Source organism: Coturnix japonica, chromosome 21 (genome assembly GCF_054131305.1).
Source record: "Coturnix japonica strain WE chromosome 21, WE-NBRP24, whole genome shotgun sequence".
Taxonomy (NCBI): Eukaryota; Metazoa; Chordata; class Aves; order Galliformes; family Phasianidae; genus Coturnix; species Coturnix japonica.
The window spans coordinates 6,497,593-6,515,637 of record NC_140683.1 but is presented as its reverse complement, the minus strand read 5'-3'; the positions used below and the strand labels follow the sequence as shown (position 1 = coordinate 6,515,637).

Sequence of the window (18,045 nt, the reverse complement as noted above, 5' to 3'; positions counted from 1 at the left end):
CCATCAATATAGCTCAGTACAGAAACCCATACTCTCTTTCAAACAATTCATGATAGGGTTTACATATCAACTGGCTGCGTGCCACCGACACTCCCTTCAATGATGGCTACACCCAGCACACAGCTCAGTATGAGACAGCTGGAAGGGAAGACAACTTATATGAGGTCCCAGGGTAAGGAGCTCCTGAGAAGCACTGATCTGGGTCTATGGAGAGGCCTGAGACTCTGTCAGTGCTGATCTTATGCCTGAACACAAATGTCTGTGAGCTCTCGTACAGCCACACAGATCCCCTTGTCTGGCAGTGCTGCCCACAATGAGCCGCAGTCAGGCAGGGCGTCAATACAAACATTATTGTATTAATTGCATCTGTTGATTAAAGCAGCCCAAGAACAGCCTTGTTTCAATTGCTGGCTTTATAATTCAGTACTGAAATGCTACTATAAGTGCTAGATGGATGAGTCAACAGATAAAACACAAAGGCATTTGTAAAGAGAGGCTCACTGCAGTAATCCAACAGGCTGCACAGCTACACAGAACAGCAGACTTTATGACACCGTTTGCTCGTGGATCCCCAAACTTCTTTTTTCATTCCAGTCTCCTCTATTTTTGCATACTTTACAGCCAAAACTGAGGAAACACATGCACTGCCACCTGTGTGCACAGGAAAGATGCGTAAAGATGCATGTGCAATAGTGCCTAACATTGATTTTTAAGCTAAGTCTTCTCATTGAGGAGTTTGCAGTGTCTCCCCTCAAACACCTCTTGCTATTAAGGTCCAAAGGCACACACGGGGCTCCCAGCTGGGAGTTCCTTACCTGGGCTGGGCCACAGTACATGGTATCTTGCACAGGAAAATACTGTGCAGGTTCTTCCTCCAACATCATTTTCCAAAGCAGGATGAAAGCAAAATAAAACCAGAACGCTCAATGGAGAACAGGAGCAAGAACTCCAGTATTTAGCCCAAAATGCACAGAAACAAGCAGTACCTTGGACTCTAAACCATGCCTGCCTGCTGTTCTGTTAAACATTTGTCACAGCCAGGGGGGAAATTCAAGAAGCGAGTGGTAAAGTGAGATGGTGCCCCCAGTGCCAACAGAATTACTGCAATACCTGCAGAAGTAAACACAGCAACGTTATGATTATGGCTCATCTCATTTTCAGCTTTGCAAAATACAGAACAAAATAAATACTAGCTGTAATCTCAACTAGGCTTCTCCTGATGAGCAAATTACTGGAACTTGAGTCTGAAATCACATTTTACCCTATTGCAAAGAGTAACCCAGGCAATTCCTCTGGTATGATACAGGATAAAGGGCATTTTACAGCTGTATGACTTGGAATATTTTGGGAAAGAGAGATGTTTTCAATTCTTTCTGGTTCATTTAACGAAATCTAAACACTGGAGCTTAAAATAATCCCGACATACAAAGAGGGCCAGGCCTTCATACCCAGTAAAGCATAACCACGCTCTGCATCAAAAACTATCCCATGTCCTTTCCTTTGGTGAAACAGGGGGGAGGGAGAAAAATAAGACACAGAAGAGCAAAGCTTTTCTACCCAGACCCATCTGTTTTGCCCTGGAAGTATTGACAGATGAGTAATGAAAACTCTGCTGCAGACACAGACTCCTCTTTAAGCAGCATCAGTTAATAAACCACAACCACAGCTGCAAAAATATTGAGGAATTTAACCAAATGACCCCTTCAAGGGCATCGGAGGACAGAAAGAGGAACCGATTCTGTGATTTCTTATCATCCCAAAAGCAAACACCACAACGTGCAGCATCAACACAGCGCTCCTGTTCTGGATATGAGAAGGTTGAATAACAGCTTCATTAAATGCATGCTATTGAGCACGACCATTTCTCATCTTATTTTGTTTCCACGTTATGATAATACTTGAAACACACTATTAGGTTACCAAAGCTTCCAAATGTGAAGTGCCCCAAGAATTAAATGATAAAAAAAGAAAAACAAAAGAAGGATAATATAACAATATGAGTGTGAGCTCTCCCCATGGGGCAAGCCACAACACTGCCAACCTTGCAGCTCCTTTGTATAAGTTATCAACTCTGGACCCCCACCAGCAGCCACGTTAACACAACACGCACAGAATGGCTTTGGAATCAGTCATGCTTTCATATGATGGGGGTAATTTTTTGGCTATTGCCAGCAGGGCTCCATCATGACCCGTAGCTGCCATCCCACGTGTTGTTATGTACACAAGCCATGAGTACTCACTGAACTTGAGAAGCATCAAAACAACGACATCAGCCCTCACCAACCTTCAGACGTGGCTCTGACTGATGCTAATGCAATTACACACCTTGCTGCTGGAGCTGCGTGGGATCTGCAGATAAACTGAACTGCCATCACCTTGGGATCCTCCTGCATCACCTGAACTTCAACCAGAACAAGAAGTGTAAAACACCATCCAGGTGGTAACTGTGGACATAGACAACCCTGAGCAACCCAGGCAATGCTGAACACGGTGCCTGCAAGGGATGGCCTTGATCCCTCACATCACTGCACTTCCCAGGCTGCCAGCCAAACAAAAGCCAAGAGAGAATTTCATGCATCTCACTTGCGGTTACCTGATGTCTCCAAGGAGCCTTAGCCGTATTACAGTGAAATGTACACCTAAGATTTGAGGTCTGCTGAACAAGGCTGTAATTCAGGAGAAAACCTACGAGTAAAAGCTGCCAATGCATATTTAAAGCCCTTGTGTAACTGCTTTCACCAGAGACAGACGGGAGCAAAAACATCTTTGTTTAAAGTCTATCTGGGAACGCACAGTCACGAGACCCAAACTCTCTTCACACAGTTCTCATGAGATCATTTGCCACTTTGGCTGTGATACTCCAGCATTCACCCATCCCTCCCAGTCCCTGACTGCCCTCCAGTCCATCCCTAAAAGACACATCTGAACCAGCAGCACCAGTTGGCACATCTGGAATGATGTTGGATGGTCAAAATAGAACATAGGATGGCAGCATTTTCTGCCATCATCCAGGCACCATCTGCAGTCTGTTCTTTCTGCTCAGTCTCCTTAGAAAACACACAGCTTTACATCAGCAAATCCTTTTAAAGTGACTTAGGCTGCAGGCCTAAGAGTTAGAAGGAAGGATGGATGAGCAGTCATGTTCCCATAGGAAAAAGATGCTACCAATTAAGCCCCTCCTGCATCTGGCATCAGATTTAAGCTAAGATTCCACGTGCTTTTTAAGAGTATTTATACAGACAGGCCAGTACTCTTCATGTAAGTCCCCATAACTTCATAGGTGAGCACTGACACTGTTGGTAAACCCTCCTGGTTCTTCAAACTTACTGTTCTTCTTTGCATATCATTTAGTTTAAGGTGTCTTCTAATTAGAAAAGCAGAATCCAGAAAAGTCATTTAAATGTCAAAAATATCCAAAAATGGCTATTTCTATCCTTGTGAAAGCCTTAGCAGTCACCACTCCTAATGATGAAACCCAGGTTGTGTTGGAAAGTCAGGCAAGAAGTGGATGCGAAACCATCTGCGCTTTATTTCCCCATACACAAACAGTCAAATTTGTGTTAATAAAGCCAGAACACAGAGGAAAAGGGTAACACATCACCCAGCAAAAGCTGTTCTAAGCCGTATTGTCCTGTTATGTGATGCCTACCAGCAGAAGGATTCACCAAACACAGCTGCCTGGCATTGGTTGCAATGTACTGCACATCCAGAAGGAAAACATTGATTTCCCTGCGTGCCCTTTATTAAACCATGTTTGGTTCGTAAAGGAAACTTTCTAAATATGGAACTCATTCCTGTGGCTGCTCTGTCCCCTCTGTGACATTAAGGGCAGGACGAGCTGGCAGATAACAGGATTATCCCACCTTGTTTGTCCATATGAGACATGAAATGGAAGTTTATTTGGAATGTGGACCATCTCCTGCTCCTGTGTAGACCCACTTCTTGCTCTGAGCACAAGAGCTCTGTCTCACAGACTCCAAGGAAGATGAGCTGTAGCACCAACCATAATAGAGGACTTGAAGACCTCTACGTGAAATAAGCAACACAAATAAAAGAGTAGCAACAACCTCATCCATCAGCCTTCTTGGGATGCTTCACATAAGCATCTCTGCTATTGCGCGGACATCATTTCTATTTCACAGAGACAGAATCATTCCCTGCACAAGCATCAATGCCACAGCTCACCTCATTGTGGAATAAATTAAGGGTTAACCTGTGTTTAAATGAGACCCATGACTTCGCAGCACTTAAAGAGTTGTTCAGGCACCAGCCAACAAAGCAGTTGCAGTTGGACTCCATTCCCTAGCAAGGAACACCAGGTTTCCTCCACTCACAACACTGTGCATCAACTAAAGCCATGCTGCAGGATGGCAAACGGGAAACACTCTTTGCAGTTGAATCTGTGGACTGAGATGAGAGGCATCAGCACAGCGCTCTGACACTGACCTTCCACACATCCCTGTGTGCCTTAAGGTTATAGAGAGAGCCAGGAGGAGCTACCCCCACACACAGCCACACAAACAGATATATTTAGTCCCTGCGGTCCAAGGAAAACCACTGCTCGCACTGAAAATAAATTTAGCAATTGTTTCCAGTTTCTGCTCTTTCATTGACTAAGGCACGGCCCAGCTGCTGTGCATTCCAGCAGACTTCAGCTGTCCTTTCTTCCCCACTCCTTGCCCACTTCCTTCTTTCAACTGCCACAAACATCTCAGCCCCGCAGCGCTCCAACTGCAGGCTGCATTTCTGCACACGTCAGTGCTGATGCTGTGCACCACAACACCTGTCAAGCCTACACTGACCCACCAAAAGATGCAAAATCCACCCTTGGTACCATTTCTTATGGAGCACATAATCATCCTGTGTTGTGTCTATGCAGAATGAGATGGGACTGTTGATGCTTACGAAACAAGCTGCAATAAAACACACGTGGGATGCTGCTGTCTGAGCAGCCTGCAGCAGGAACTGCAATGTGAGGAAGGAAGGGTTGGAAGCACACAGCATTCAGGGCTGTGCATTGACTCCTTCATAGAATCATAGAATCAACAAGGTTGGAAAAGACCTAAAAGATCATTCAGTCCAACCATTCACCAATTACTAATAGCTGCCACTAAACCATGTCCCTCAGCACAACATCCAGTCTTTCCTTGAACACCCCTAGGGTTGGTGACTCCACCTCCTACTTGGGCAGTCCACCCCTTACTTGGTTTGAAAACCATCACTACAGAAACCACTTCTGTCGGTCCAATGTAGGTCTAACAAACTCATCAGCCTTCACTTAGACTCAAAAACACAGCATAGCAATGAGGGAACAACTGAACCAAGGCAGAACTGTGCCCAGTAACTCACCTGAACCTCAACTGGAAAACAGAAACTGCAGAGAACTGGGTGGGTGTAAAAAGCCCCACACATACAGGATGATTTCTGGGCTATCATTGACCCAAGAGATGGCTGCAGTCCACAAAATAGCCTTTGTAGAAATAGGATCCCAATGAACTACACATCAAGTATGATTCTGAATGGTGTAAAACCGCATGCAAGGCTGTGCATGAACAGCAAAGGTCCCCTAAAGACAGGAATGATCTATCACTGGGATTGAGCTACTTTCCTTAAGAACAAGACTCCTCCCTTGGTGTTTATGTTACAAACACTGGATGAGACTTCAGAGATGAAGATGAAGACAACAGCATTGCTGGTGTGCTGGGAATACCTCCAGTTGGGTCCTGAGCCAAATGGAGACAACTGAAACACCAGGCAGCTGAATGCTGGTCTCAGACAGCCCTTAGCAGATGATTACTGACAAGGATGTGAAAAGCCTGCAAGAAGTCACAAGATTACGATGGGAAGCATCAAGTAGAACAAACCTTTGAGATACAGCATCCATATGTTCTTTGGTCTTAATACGGGGCATTAATGAACAGATACCCTCAGTGCAAAAGCCTGTGTTTCAGACCTGGCGGTGTCTCACTGCTCTCTTATTCTCTCTGTACGATGAAGAATTGTTCAGCTCCCTGAAGCATGTCATCCAGCAGGTAAATAAATACAGGGATTCACGTATTGCCACGGTAACAGGGAAACCAAGCAGGATCCGTGGCCTGCTCCGCTTTCTTGGCAGCTCTGCTTTAGAAGGAACAAGTATCTTCTGTAAGCGAAGACCCAAAGTACAGATGCATCAGTTCTAGAGCAAAGAACAACCAAGGCCGGATGCTGTTCTTCCTCCTCGGGTCAAAGGGGTTCTGTTTTCAGAAGGAATTTGGAAGTCTGGCTGGAGCCTGAAAAGCAGAGACTCTAGAACTGCTAACACTGAAACACACCGCCTTGTTCTGCATTACCAGATGGATCCCCTTCGCTCCAAAGCAGTGCTATGAATCACTCCACAGTGGCCCTTCTGTCAAGCACAGAGCAGGCTCCTGAGGGAGCCCCATCCTCTTCTCCTTGGTGGACAGGAGCTGTTATGTATCATTTACTTTGATACTTTGGTAAGTGTTGTCAATGTGTTTCATTTACAAACCCAGGGAGCAGAGGCACACAGGACCTTCCCCAACTCTTCTCCTCCAATTCAAACCTCCTTTATCTTTGTCCCTTTCTCAATACCCCCCCTCCATAAAGAAACACCAACACAAGCAGTTGGAAGAGCACAGTTCCCCAAATACACTTTCTCTTACTCAGCAAATCCCCATTACGCTCCACACCCACTACAGCATTAAGCCTCCGCATTAAGGCTTCAAACCCAATACACACAGCACTGACCTGGCCATGGATCCTGCATGATGTCTTGACTTCTTCAATGGCAGTTCAGTGTGTTGCAAGGCCGGCTCTCTATGCAGCGTTATGGGTTTTCTATGGTTATTTGGGGCCTTTCTGTCCTATTGTATATGGAACCACATCACATTTGTGTGTGTCTACACAGTCATCTTCCAGTGTTTGAACTCTTCACGCTGCTTCACTGGGGCGGATCCTATTTACTATTCTCACTGGGTTACTGACAAACAAAACGTGAGCACTTATAGTTTCACATCTGCAATTGCCGGCTATAGGACGGTCAGCGTTTGCTAAAGCCCCAAGCCAGGTTCTCTAATAGAAACGAATGGCCAGCAGTTCAGAGCTGGTCCCAACTCTCATTCCCTGCTTCTAATAGGAGAAGTGGCAGCGATACACCAGTAAGCTTGGACAAGAGAGAGCCAGGACCAAAGGCAAAGCGTTACACTGCGATGCTATGGAAGGGACGGTGCATCAGATTAACCTCTGATATTTCTGGAACAGCATTTGTCCCGTGATATGGGACACTTGTCAGACAGTGACCGAGTGCTGAGAGCTGGAAGCTCAATGTGCTGCATTGCCACCACGGCTGCCAGCCTGCTCCAGAACCTGAGCACAAGAGAATTGCCTTGTACAGCACAGGAGCCTGAACAAACCAGGATGGAGCCATCAGAGCCATGGAGGGCAGCTCCCAGCCTTACTCCTATTGAAGCAGGGATCCTCTAAACCAATGCACTGGGAAGCCCCAATGCTGCACATCACACATCTGACTCCCCCAGCTGCACGGCAGCATCTCGCTGCTCCTTACAATAAGAAACCACCAAAAAGCAAATATAATTTTTCCCTCTGCTAATTAAACGCGACGTAATTAAAGTCAATAACATCAGCTTGCAAAGCTCTAATCGAGGCTCTCCCCGGACTGCAATGGGAGGCACAGGGGGCACCTCCAATGACAGCTGAGCATCACAACCTGCACGTTGTGGGCTGGGTGCTTCCAAAGCAGCACTGCAGGCTCACATTGAGCCCCAAAGGGACGGCAGCAGCTCAACCCATCCCTGTGTTGTATGCACACAGCCGGGAAAGTTGGACAAGTTGCAATTAATCACTAATAATCCGGCGTGTAGGCCTCGCAGCGCTGCAGTGAGCGTGGAATAGGGGGATGCTTTGCTGTATGTTGTAAGGACGATGCGAAGAAGGGAAGGGAAAGGAAAGGGGGAGTGGGGGGGGGGGGGGGGGGGGGGGGAGGATGGAAACAAAACAACGGCGAATAAAAAGGCAATAAAAAGGAGAAGCGGAGCAGCGAGCACAAAGCCTGAGATGATGATAATAGTGAAATAGAAATAAAATGGGGGGGGGGAAATAAAGGAAATCCACCACGAACCCAGCGATCAGCACAGCTCACACCCCTCCACCCGCCGCTCACTCACTCACCTGCTTTCTCGATCCTGCCGGACATGTCGGATCCGAGCTCGGCGCTCAGGCCCGGCCTCGCCAGGAGACAGCGAGGGGCCACGGCGCCGCCACCGCCGCCTCCTCCCGCTGCCGCCGGCCGGTCACGATCCGGGACAAGCACCGCGGTGCCCGCTGTGTCGGATCGGAGCGGCAGCAGCTCCAGCCCCGCTCCGCTCCGCCGGGCCGCGACGGGAAGAGGCGGCCCGGGGGCTCCCGCCACACACGTAACACGGGCTCCGGGCCGCAGCGCCGCCTGCTGGTCACATCGGGAACTGCAGGCGGGGCGTGGAGGGAGGCGGGGCGCGATGGCCGCTCCGCTCCGCCCCGTTATCAGCTCATAGGATCAAATAGGATCACAGCGGGGCTCTCCTGCCCTCTAGTGCCGCTCAGTGATCAATCCTGGGCTGCTCCCTCACAGCTCCATCCCTCTTGTTCCCCTCCGATTGTAGGGTCTGTCTGAGGTTCGGTCGCTCAGTGCCCCGTTCACCACCCCCAAATCCCCACCAGGGATGCGGCACTAGGGGATGGGTCAGTGGGGTGGGCTGAGGTTGGGGATCTGAAAGGGTCTTTCCAACTGCTCCCGTTCTTCCCTTGATATTGGGGAGAAATAGAATTGTATTGGTGGAAGCAAACGAAGGACGAGATCGTCAGCAGCTGTTAATAGGACGCAGCTGCATCCAGCTCCATCTGAGCAATAACCCCACCTGATTTTTCCTTCTCCGCTCCGGTTCGGGCTCTAGAGGGCAGCAGATGCCGGTTGATGGGCACAGAGAGCTCCGAGCCCCGGCTGGCAGCCCACAAATAGGGCCGAGTCCGGCTATATGAGCTGCTCACACCCCAGCCCTGCTGCCTTCGCTTTATTCCCCCCCCCCAACAAATCTCCCGACACCAAACTCAGCTGGGCTTCCAGGTGACCCTGCCTGCTCACCCTATGGAGCACAGTGAAGGTGAAGGGCATCCCCTGCCCCTCCTTCTCCCCTGATGGAAAAAGCAGACCTGGTTCCCAATGCCACCTGCTCACCTTACAGCATCACTGTGTGCACAGACAGCAGCACCTGGAGGATGGGGAGAGGGACCCTGTGGGGTCTGTGGGGCAGGGCTGGCTGACCCCACTCTGTCTCCATCACTCCATGCATTCCAAAGGCATTGGCGATGTGGGGCACGTAGCCCTGATAATGATGCAAACTTCAAACCATCATTTCTAAGCCCAGAGCGCTTCTCTTTGTCGTCAAGCCGGCACCGAGGGGTTGTTTAATGCCGTTTTCCCTCCTTCTTTCCTTTTCCTCTATTCTTTTATTCTTAAACTTGACCCCTCTGATTCTGGCTGGGAATTTACGTTGGGCTCTTTTTATTATTGTTTTCTCTCTCTTTATTCTCTTTTTGCACCATATCAGCAGCAGAGAGAGAAACTTCCCATGAAGTCTGTTTGCCAACAAAGCTTCCTTTAGCAGCCGGACAATAGAAAAGCAGAAGAGAATGCTCTGGGCTGGACGTGGCATTTCCAGCACTGCAGTGGCTGCTCTCTGCCCCCTGCAGCTGCCCAGGGGTGACCTTCAGCTCTATGAATAGCTGATGTCCTCGTCCAAGTTGTGCCTGCATGGAACATCTCAGCTGTGCAATGACCCCATCCCAGCACTCACCCACCTCTCCTATCATTGCTACCAGTTTAATTCCTTTCTTTGTTGCTCCAACCTGCCCAGGGAGTCGTTTAACCCTTCAGGGTTAATTTAGCCCAATTTATGGTAACTTTGGTGCAGGTGGTGGCTGGATGGCAGAGCTCCTGCTGCATGTGGGTGGGTCTAAGCTATAGTGAGCCCTTAGGGAAGCAGCTGAGCTTCCCAGGCCCAGGGATAAGCAATGGGCAGAAGAAGCCCCTTCCCCATAAGCCAGAGGGGGGTTTGTGGTGGCGGAAGAAACAGCAAAGCCAGAAACACCACAGTGACTTTATCAACTTCACCTTCAGCAGCAGTCAGCACTCCTCGCCCCCGCCTCAGCAAAGATGCAGCAAGAAATGGAAAAGATCCAAAAGAGTGCAACAAATAGTATCAATAATCCATGAGAAGAGATTAAAAAGGCTTAGGACTGTTTAGTTTGAGAGGGGATGGGAGAGAGGGGAAGATGAGGAGGGCATGGCAGAGGCATACAAAGCGATGAGTGGAGATGCCTGGGAGCATGGACTGCCCTTGCAGTGCCAGGACGAGAGGCATCAGTGTGGCTGGAGGACAACACCTTGTGAAGTGACAGCGGGAGCTCCAGCTGCAAATAAAGGAAATCAGATTAGAAACCCAGGAGCAGCAGCTCCAGAAACATCCCTTGCTGCATGGGGACAGCACGGGGACAGCACGGAGCAGGGAGGGTGGCACAGGTGGGAGGAGGGAGCTGAGCCCTTTGGAGGGTTTTGCTCTCAGAGGCCAAAGAAAAGGATTATCCAGGAGCTTGTCAGGAGGCCAATGGCATTTATAAAGTATTAATCCCTGCAGTGTGTGCTTGATAGCTGCTCCATGCTCCTGCCTCTCCCCACTCAGCCAACACACTCCAGGGACTCGCTGAGTGATTCTCCTAGGAGGAATCCCACCCCTGCCCTATGCCACCCTGCTTTGATGCTCTGCTCCCCCCATACCCCAGGGCCCGCAGACCCCTCCCACAGTGCCTCCTCCATGAACTCAGCCCCACTTCATCCTTAAGTGACAATGAATGGACCCTATGGGACCATCCGGTGCTGCCTCCGTACCCGCTGGGTGTGCAGACCTGAGCCACCCTCAGGGGACTGCAAAGCAGCGACTGCAGCTTTAAAACAAAGATTAGATGCAATTTTTCCCCCCCTTCTCTCTCCCTCCCTTTCCCTCTCCTTTTTTAAAGGGAACGTGTCAAGGTTTCCATCAATAATAGATAATGGTGCATCATTCTGGCAGGTTACACCCTCCGGCTGTTTTGATATTTTCCAGAGAATTTGTCAGCAATCTCACTGCAAAGGAGGGTTGGGGGGTGGGGGGGAGGCCTCATTAATTTTTTGTCATTTGCATTCCTGCTGTTAAATAATGTATTGATTGCTCTTTCTCTCTCTCTCTCCCTCTTTTAATTCTCTCCCTTCCGCGGCGTCTCGCAGCCGCTGGCCCAGCGCTGTGACGGATGAGTTGTCAGAGGCAGCCGACAGCTCAACTGCTGCCGTGGGGCTCAATGTGACCCCCGCTGTGCCACGATAGTGACAGCTCTGGGGCTGGTGGCACGGAGTCCCTGCATAGGGATCTGACCCATGTGGGACCTGACTGTGTCCCTTAGAGCCACATCCACACCTCTCCTAAACACCTCCGGGTATGGGGATGCCACCCTTTGAAGCCACTTCCAGGTCTTGACCATCCAACGCTCAACATAAACCTCCCCTGGTGTGACATCCATCAAGGCCTTCATGAGATTATGGAGTCACGGAGTTATCTGGATTGGAAAAGAAGAGATCAGGGGAATCATTGAGGTTGGAAGAGACCTTCATGAGACCATGGAATCATTGAGGATCTTCATGAGATCATGGAATCACTGAGCTTGGAAAGACCTTCGTGTTGGAAAGACATGATGGAATCACAGGTCACTGAGGTTGGAAGGACCTTCGTGACACGATGGAATCACAGGGTTATCCAGATTGGAAAAGACCTTCATGAGATCAGAGAACTACGGAAATCATTCAGGCAGGAGAAGACCTCACCAAGTCCAACCATTGACCCGTCAGCACTGTGCCCACTGAGCCATGTTCTTCTGTGCCACATTAAAGGTTTGGATGTCACAAAGATGGAGGGATTGCCCATCAAAGATGCTGGAGCTGCGATGGTGGCTCCCAGCTGTGCTCCCCCATCCCCTCTTCTGCCCCCCAGGGTGGGGGGCCCAGACCAAGTGCTGTAGCTCACAAAGGGCAGGGAATGTGGGGGCATTAGGAAATCTGCCGCTAGGAATCATCCCATGAAGGTCTGAGGATTCCCAGGGCCTCAGTCTGAAGAGCCAAGGCAAAGTATTGGGAAGCCAGGTCCAGGTCTGCTGATCTAAACAAGAAGCTGCACTTGACTTGATTAAAGCTGCGCTCAGCTCAATGCGGCGTGTTTCCTTTTTTAATTAATAAGTACTTAATTACATAGTGAATATTTTAATATTTCCTTTAAAAAACGTCTGATTTAATGGAGTTCCCGCCAGCTATTTGTTTTGTATGGCTTTTATGTTTATCTTCCTCTTTCATTTCTCATTTCCCCCTCCACCAGCACTTTGGTCCCCAAAGCTCTTGGCTGATCTTTGCAGCTGGAAATCAGCACTGGGGCTTTCAGCAGAAATTGAATCTGGCCCCTGGCGCTGCCGTCCATCAGCCAGAGGTGCTAATGGGAGTTATTAGTAGAGTTCTGTGCTGCAAATACATCTGCCCCAGGGGAGGAGAGGGACCGTGTGAGGATGGAGCATCCAGAGAGGAGTGAGGCCGGGGCTGCCTCCAAGGTCAGCCCTTCCTTGAGAGGATGGAGGGGATGGATGTGACCTCCTGCAGCACTGACAGCTCCACGCTGCCTCTCCTGAGCCCTCGGCTCCTTGCGTGCATGTGGAAAGATGTACTGAGGACACCTGAAAGCTGCTATGGCTTCCTATGCCCCTTCCTTCCCCAGCTGCTCCCTGGCCTGCAGATCAATCTGCAGAGCATCCTACACAGTATCCTACAAAGCATCCCCTAGAATCCTGCACCATCCTGCAGAGCATCCCAAAGCATCCTACAGGGTATCATTGAGCATCCCACACCAGCAGCCATTGCAGCCTTCTCCTTGCTGTGGGATCCCAACCCTGTCCTCTCTGCAGGGGCACGTGGTGGGGAGAGAGATGCATTCACAGTAATCTCCATGAGCAGCCTGTTAGGATAATAAAGCAAATAAACGGAAGAGTTATAGCTGAGGCACTTGGGGCACTGTAAAACAGGCTGAAAGCAAATACAGCATCGTTAATCCATCATAAAATAACAGCCTCTTACGATCCCAAATGCATCAAAATGAATGGGAGTGAGGCAGGGTCACCGTTTAAGCTGGGAAGTGCTGAATGTGAAGCAGGGCTGGGAGCGATGATGGGATGGGAACCAACCCACGGCCATAAGGATTAGGAGGAGGACCTGGGAATACCAGGCTGAGGGGCCATGGGGATGTCCCTGACTGTGTGAGGAGGTGGCTTTAAAACCAGTAAGACCAGTGCAAGCCAGTGGGTGAGGTGTGATGTGTGCAGAGCATCCCTGGGATCCCATGGCACCTCTACTTCATTAGCAGCCTCCTCATTAAGTCTCATTCTTCAGGGTTAGCCACTCTCACCTGCTTAATCCAGGGAGATTACGAGCTGGTCTCTTTTTAAGTTAAAGCCAACCCCCCCCAGACCCTCCTGTCTACTTTCAGTTCCTTTCATTTCACCTCGTTTAATTCCTTGCCAGCTTAATGAGTCGCTAGTAACGAATAAGATGAAAATTAGGGCTTAAAAAGCGTGAGGAAAAGACTGTTCTCATTGATGAAAGGAGGACAGCGGTGGGAAAGCACAGCGATAACCCCAACCCATCCCAGTGATGGGGACAATGGTGGGACAATGGTGCCATCCCTACTCTGGCCTAGTTCACATTGCAGCTCTGCCATGCTGAGCCATACATAGACATACAGACAGACAGACAGCTGTGTGCTGTGGGTGCAGCATCCCTCTGTGCCACCTGGACCAGCTCCACAAGGATGCTCCAATCCCCCCAAAGCTCCTTAAATTTCCTTTATATCTTTAAATGTTGATGATTATAAATGCCATTGGGGGTCCCCTCAGAGCTCAGCCCTGCTGTGACAGGTTGCCCCAAAGACCCTTCTGCATTAAAACTGCAAGCCGAGTCCAGAAGCACCAGCAGTGGAGATCGACCGCCTGATTAAGGACTCATTGATTGCCCAAGCCTCATTAGCATATCGTTAGTGCCAGCCCCTTGGCAGGCGGTGACCTGGATGGATCAAAGGGCGCAGTGCATTGAGAGCAATGGGAAATCAGTAACCAGGGGAGGGGGCAAACCCTGATTGGGGCACCCACCTCCTCACCCCGCTGCTTGGCCACGCTCTGGGAATGGCTGTGTTGTTCCCTGGGCACATTTAGGCCCATGGGGCTGAGAGCACAGGGAAGGGCTGCTGGGGGCACGGCCGCCTCTGTGCCAGCCGTTGTTTGTCGTGCGGTGAGTCAGGAGCCCCATATAGGAGCTCCCATCTGCACTGTGCCAGGCTGAGCCAGACTGTGCTGTGGGCCCCTGTCCAAGTGCTGCTGATGAAGTGGTTGGGTTTGGTTGGTTGGATTGGGGTTTGTTTGCTTTTGTTATTATTATTATTTCCCTCTATAACTTGCACACAAAAGAAGCAGGAGGGGAACATGGGCTCCTCCAAGCCCCCCCCCAGCACCCCATGCCCAGAATGGGGATCCCCTCCACTGCTGCACTGAGGGCATCGTGCAGTGTTTCCATAGGATTACAAAACTGTTTTAATTTGGAAGAAACCCTTTAAGGCCACCTGGCCCCACTCCCCACAATGAACAGGGACACCCACAGCTCCCCCAGGTGCTCAGATCCATCCCCTGACCTCAGGTGTCTGCAGGGATGGGGTACAACCACCTCTCTGGGCACCCTGTGCCAGCACCTCCCCATCCTTCTTCCTTACATCCAGCCTAAACCTCCCCTCTTTTAGTTCACAACCCAGAGCACCCAGAGAGGCGGTGGTGCTCCAGCCCTGCAGGCACACGAGGTCGGGGAGAGGCTCTGAGCACTGATGGAGCTGTGGGTGTCCCCATCCACTGCAAGGAGTGGGATCAGATGCTGCTGTCTGCTCATCACTACCCATAGAAGGCCAAGGGTGGTAGGAGGGGATTGCATTCAGTGCTTCCTGCTGAGCTGTGGGCTTTGGGGAACATCTGCTGAGTGTGTCCTTCCATCGCTGGGCATCGCCCCCTCCATCATTCTCTTGTTACCGATCATGGATTGATTTAATTCTAGTAGCCAATAGGTTTGCCTTTTAATTTTCAGGATCACGTTTAATTAAAGGGAGGTGGGTCTGGCTCCATCAAACTGCATCAAAGAGCCCCATTTGAGTGAGAACACCCGCAGCAATGATCAATTTCCCTTTGTGCCAATTAATGCAGCGGTGCTGGGGCAGCACTGCAGGGCTCTGCCCAAGGCATCCTCAGCTCGGTTGGTCTCATGCTGAGCTGGGAGGGGGCTGGATGGATGGACAGACAGAGAGCTGCCACTCACAGCACTCGGGGGAAGCAGGTGGCTTTGGATGCAGAAAACTTCAGTTCTTGGAATGAACTTTGGATGCTGCCAAAAGCCGGGGGGGGGGGGGGAGTGTTGGTGCTGGGCTGGGGGGCTGCCAGCACAGCTCAGCCCGTGAGTCAGCAGCGTCAGCTCTCAGCTCACCGAGCAATCTGCAAATGGTGCAAAGCTGCTTTTCACAGTTCACCTCAGCTGCTAAATGGCTTCAGATTTACAGCCCGGGTGTTCGCACTTGAAAACGGCCGAGTTAATGAAGGAGGGGAGGGAGGGACGGAGGGGGGAAGGTCAACAAAACGCACCCATCCCACGATGCCATCCCAGAACATGAGGCATGGGTGACCCTTCCTCCTTTCCCCAAGTGGGGAGACTCTGCACCACGCTCAGCCCCAGCTCCGCTCTTCCCCTTTTCCCACAGAAATTGGTAATGTCAGCCCCGTGACAGCCCTTAATTCTAATGGTGTTTGCTCTCTTTTGAGATAATGTCATCTTAATGTTCTCAAACCGGCTGCTATTAATCTTGCACTGAAGATCATTATATGGGGGGGGGGGGAGGTGGAGGGGTAGAACAGGGGGAGCTGCTACAGATTGATCAGGCACATTACAAAAAAGTGATGTGATTTATGTCTATATTACACCACACATTGGGATATTTCTTTAATATGGCCCCTGGGCAAATACAAGTAACATGTAACACACACAGCAGCATTTTGTTTGCAGAGGATGTCATTAAATCCTGGTGGGAGAAACACCCCATGGCCTCTCCATGAGGCCTGAGCCCACTTCTTTTCTCTTCCCAAGCAGCTCCATGTTTCAGCCCCTCTCCCTGCACAACAGCACTGGGAGATCTGCACTGAGCTCACCCCTCCTCATCCTGCATCACAAATGCAGTACTCTGAATGCAGACCCCACAGACACCCCAGAGCCTGCCTCCTCCCCATGGTCCCTATGCTGTCCCCACACTGTACTCTGAGTCCCCTGCCATATCCAGTCTTCCCATACCATCCATGAAGTCCTTGCACTGTACCCTGTGTTCCCATCCCCAAGGTCACCATGTTTTAATCTATGTTAAAGTGCCACCCCCCCAAGGCCCTCCTGCTGTTCCCAAGGTCCCCATGTCATACCCAGTCTCCCCATGCCATCCTCAAGGTCCCCATCACCTAGGTCCCCATGCCATACCCAGTGTCCCTGTGCTGTCCCCAGGGTCCCCATGCTGTAGTCTCTGTGCCATCCTCAGCATCTCCGTCCCCAATGCTCCCACATCACCTCCAGCATTCCGACTGCTGTCCCCACCCCAAGGTCTCCATTCCATACCCCGTGTCCCTGTGCCATACCCCACATCTCCATCTCCATCACACAGCTCAGCATAGCACATGAGCAAAGGATGCTGGTGATGTCCTTGGAGGTGCTCTCTGTCCAGCAGTGGGACACCAGCTCTTTGCCCAGAGCCATCTCTGACCTCTCGCTGTGTTGGGGGCTCACAGCTGCCTACCTCTGTTTTACTCAGCCTGAGAACACAGCTCCTCTTGTCCATGAGCATCACCTCATGGGGTGCGACAGCATTCCCTGCAGGGACGGCTGCTGCGCTGCGCCCTGGGACCCGTCCAACATCTACCGAATGGAAAACTCCCATCGACATCAATCAATCCAAGATTAAAAAAGGGTTTTATAAAACCTGCACTACCTCGGGGATGAACGATAAAATACAACCCTTCTCAACATTTACATCTTAAAGTAATCCAATTTTCCACGCCCCATAAATCCCAGCGATGTGTGTGGTTATGGAACACAACCTGGCACGGCTGTGGCTCTGGGAACCCTCCTGATCCCACTCTTTTCATTTGGATCTAGTTTCTAATACAGTGCCGGATCACATCCCTACCCCTCATCATTAAGAAAACCCTTTATAAACATTCTCAGATTAAAAATAAACGCTAATCTTCTCACTGAGGTTTCCAACGCAGCTTCTGTGCTCTCCTACCTCCAGAGTTTGAGCTCCTCATTTCACACCTGTCCATAATGATGGGAACCAAACAATGAAAATGAAGGGGATCTGCTGAGCTTCACAGCTCTCCCCTTTGGTATGTCCTATTAAATACTCACAGTTTACTTTCCTTAGGTTTATCTGCAGGAGAATCGAATTGTGTTGCCATTTGCTGTGGCTGTTGGCTCCAAAGGGTCCGCTTGGTGAGAAGAGCATCTTCCATAGCACTGATGTGGCACTGATGGATGCGTCCATGGGTGGTGGGTTGGGGATCTGAGCACTCCTTCCCAACCTTAACAATTCAGTGATTCTCAGCAGCACGTTCTCAATGTGTTAACCCTGATTGTCTGCACTCTCTTGCCACACTGCAGCTTTTTCCTCTTCTTTCATCAGAGCAAACCAATAATCAGTGCTTTGTGCCACTGTTGAGCTTCAGACACACAGAAAAGTCAAACTGTACAACAAAAGACCCCACGAGCTGCAAAGGAATCCTCCCTGACCTCCCTGCAGAGCCTCCCCATGTTAACAAGAAAGAAACCCAGCGCCGTCATTTGTTCCCATCATTTGATTTTAA

General features: G+C 50.1%; 1 protein-coding gene and 1 long non-coding RNA gene across 14 annotated transcripts in view; both read right to left on the bottom strand.

Annotated features, from left to right (window-relative positions):
- The window catches only part of RAPGEF1 (Rap guanine nucleotide exchange factor 1), a 67,231-nt gene extending 58,751 nt beyond the window's left edge, over positions 1-8,480 (bottom strand). For 9 of the 13 annotated variants that reach the window (XM_015878999.3, XM_085521296.1, XM_085521299.1 and 6 more), the window contains exon 1: positions 8,191-8,327. Coding sequence is in view for 4 of the 13 variants with exons in the window: in XM_015879001.2 (XP_015734487.2) it covers positions 8,191-8,215 (25 nt within the window). In the remaining 9 variants the exon portion in view is untranslated. Of the gene's footprint in view, positions 1-6,750; positions 6,785-8,190 lie in introns of those variants that run through there. The other 4 variants (XM_015879001.2, XM_085521304.1, XM_085521302.1 and 1 more) reach the window with 4 other exon arrangements.
- A 1,802-nt stretch (positions 8,481-10,282) lies between these two features.
- On the bottom strand, positions 10,283-17,699 carry LOC146757454 (uncharacterized). The gene is made up of 2 exons (XR_014936287.1): positions 17,591-17,699; positions 10,283-10,467 (listed from the first exon to the last, which is right to left on the bottom strand). It is a non-coding gene; the product is annotated as an uncharacterized LOC146757454 (long non-coding RNA).
- Between the last annotated feature and the right edge of the window lie 346 nt (positions 17,700-18,045).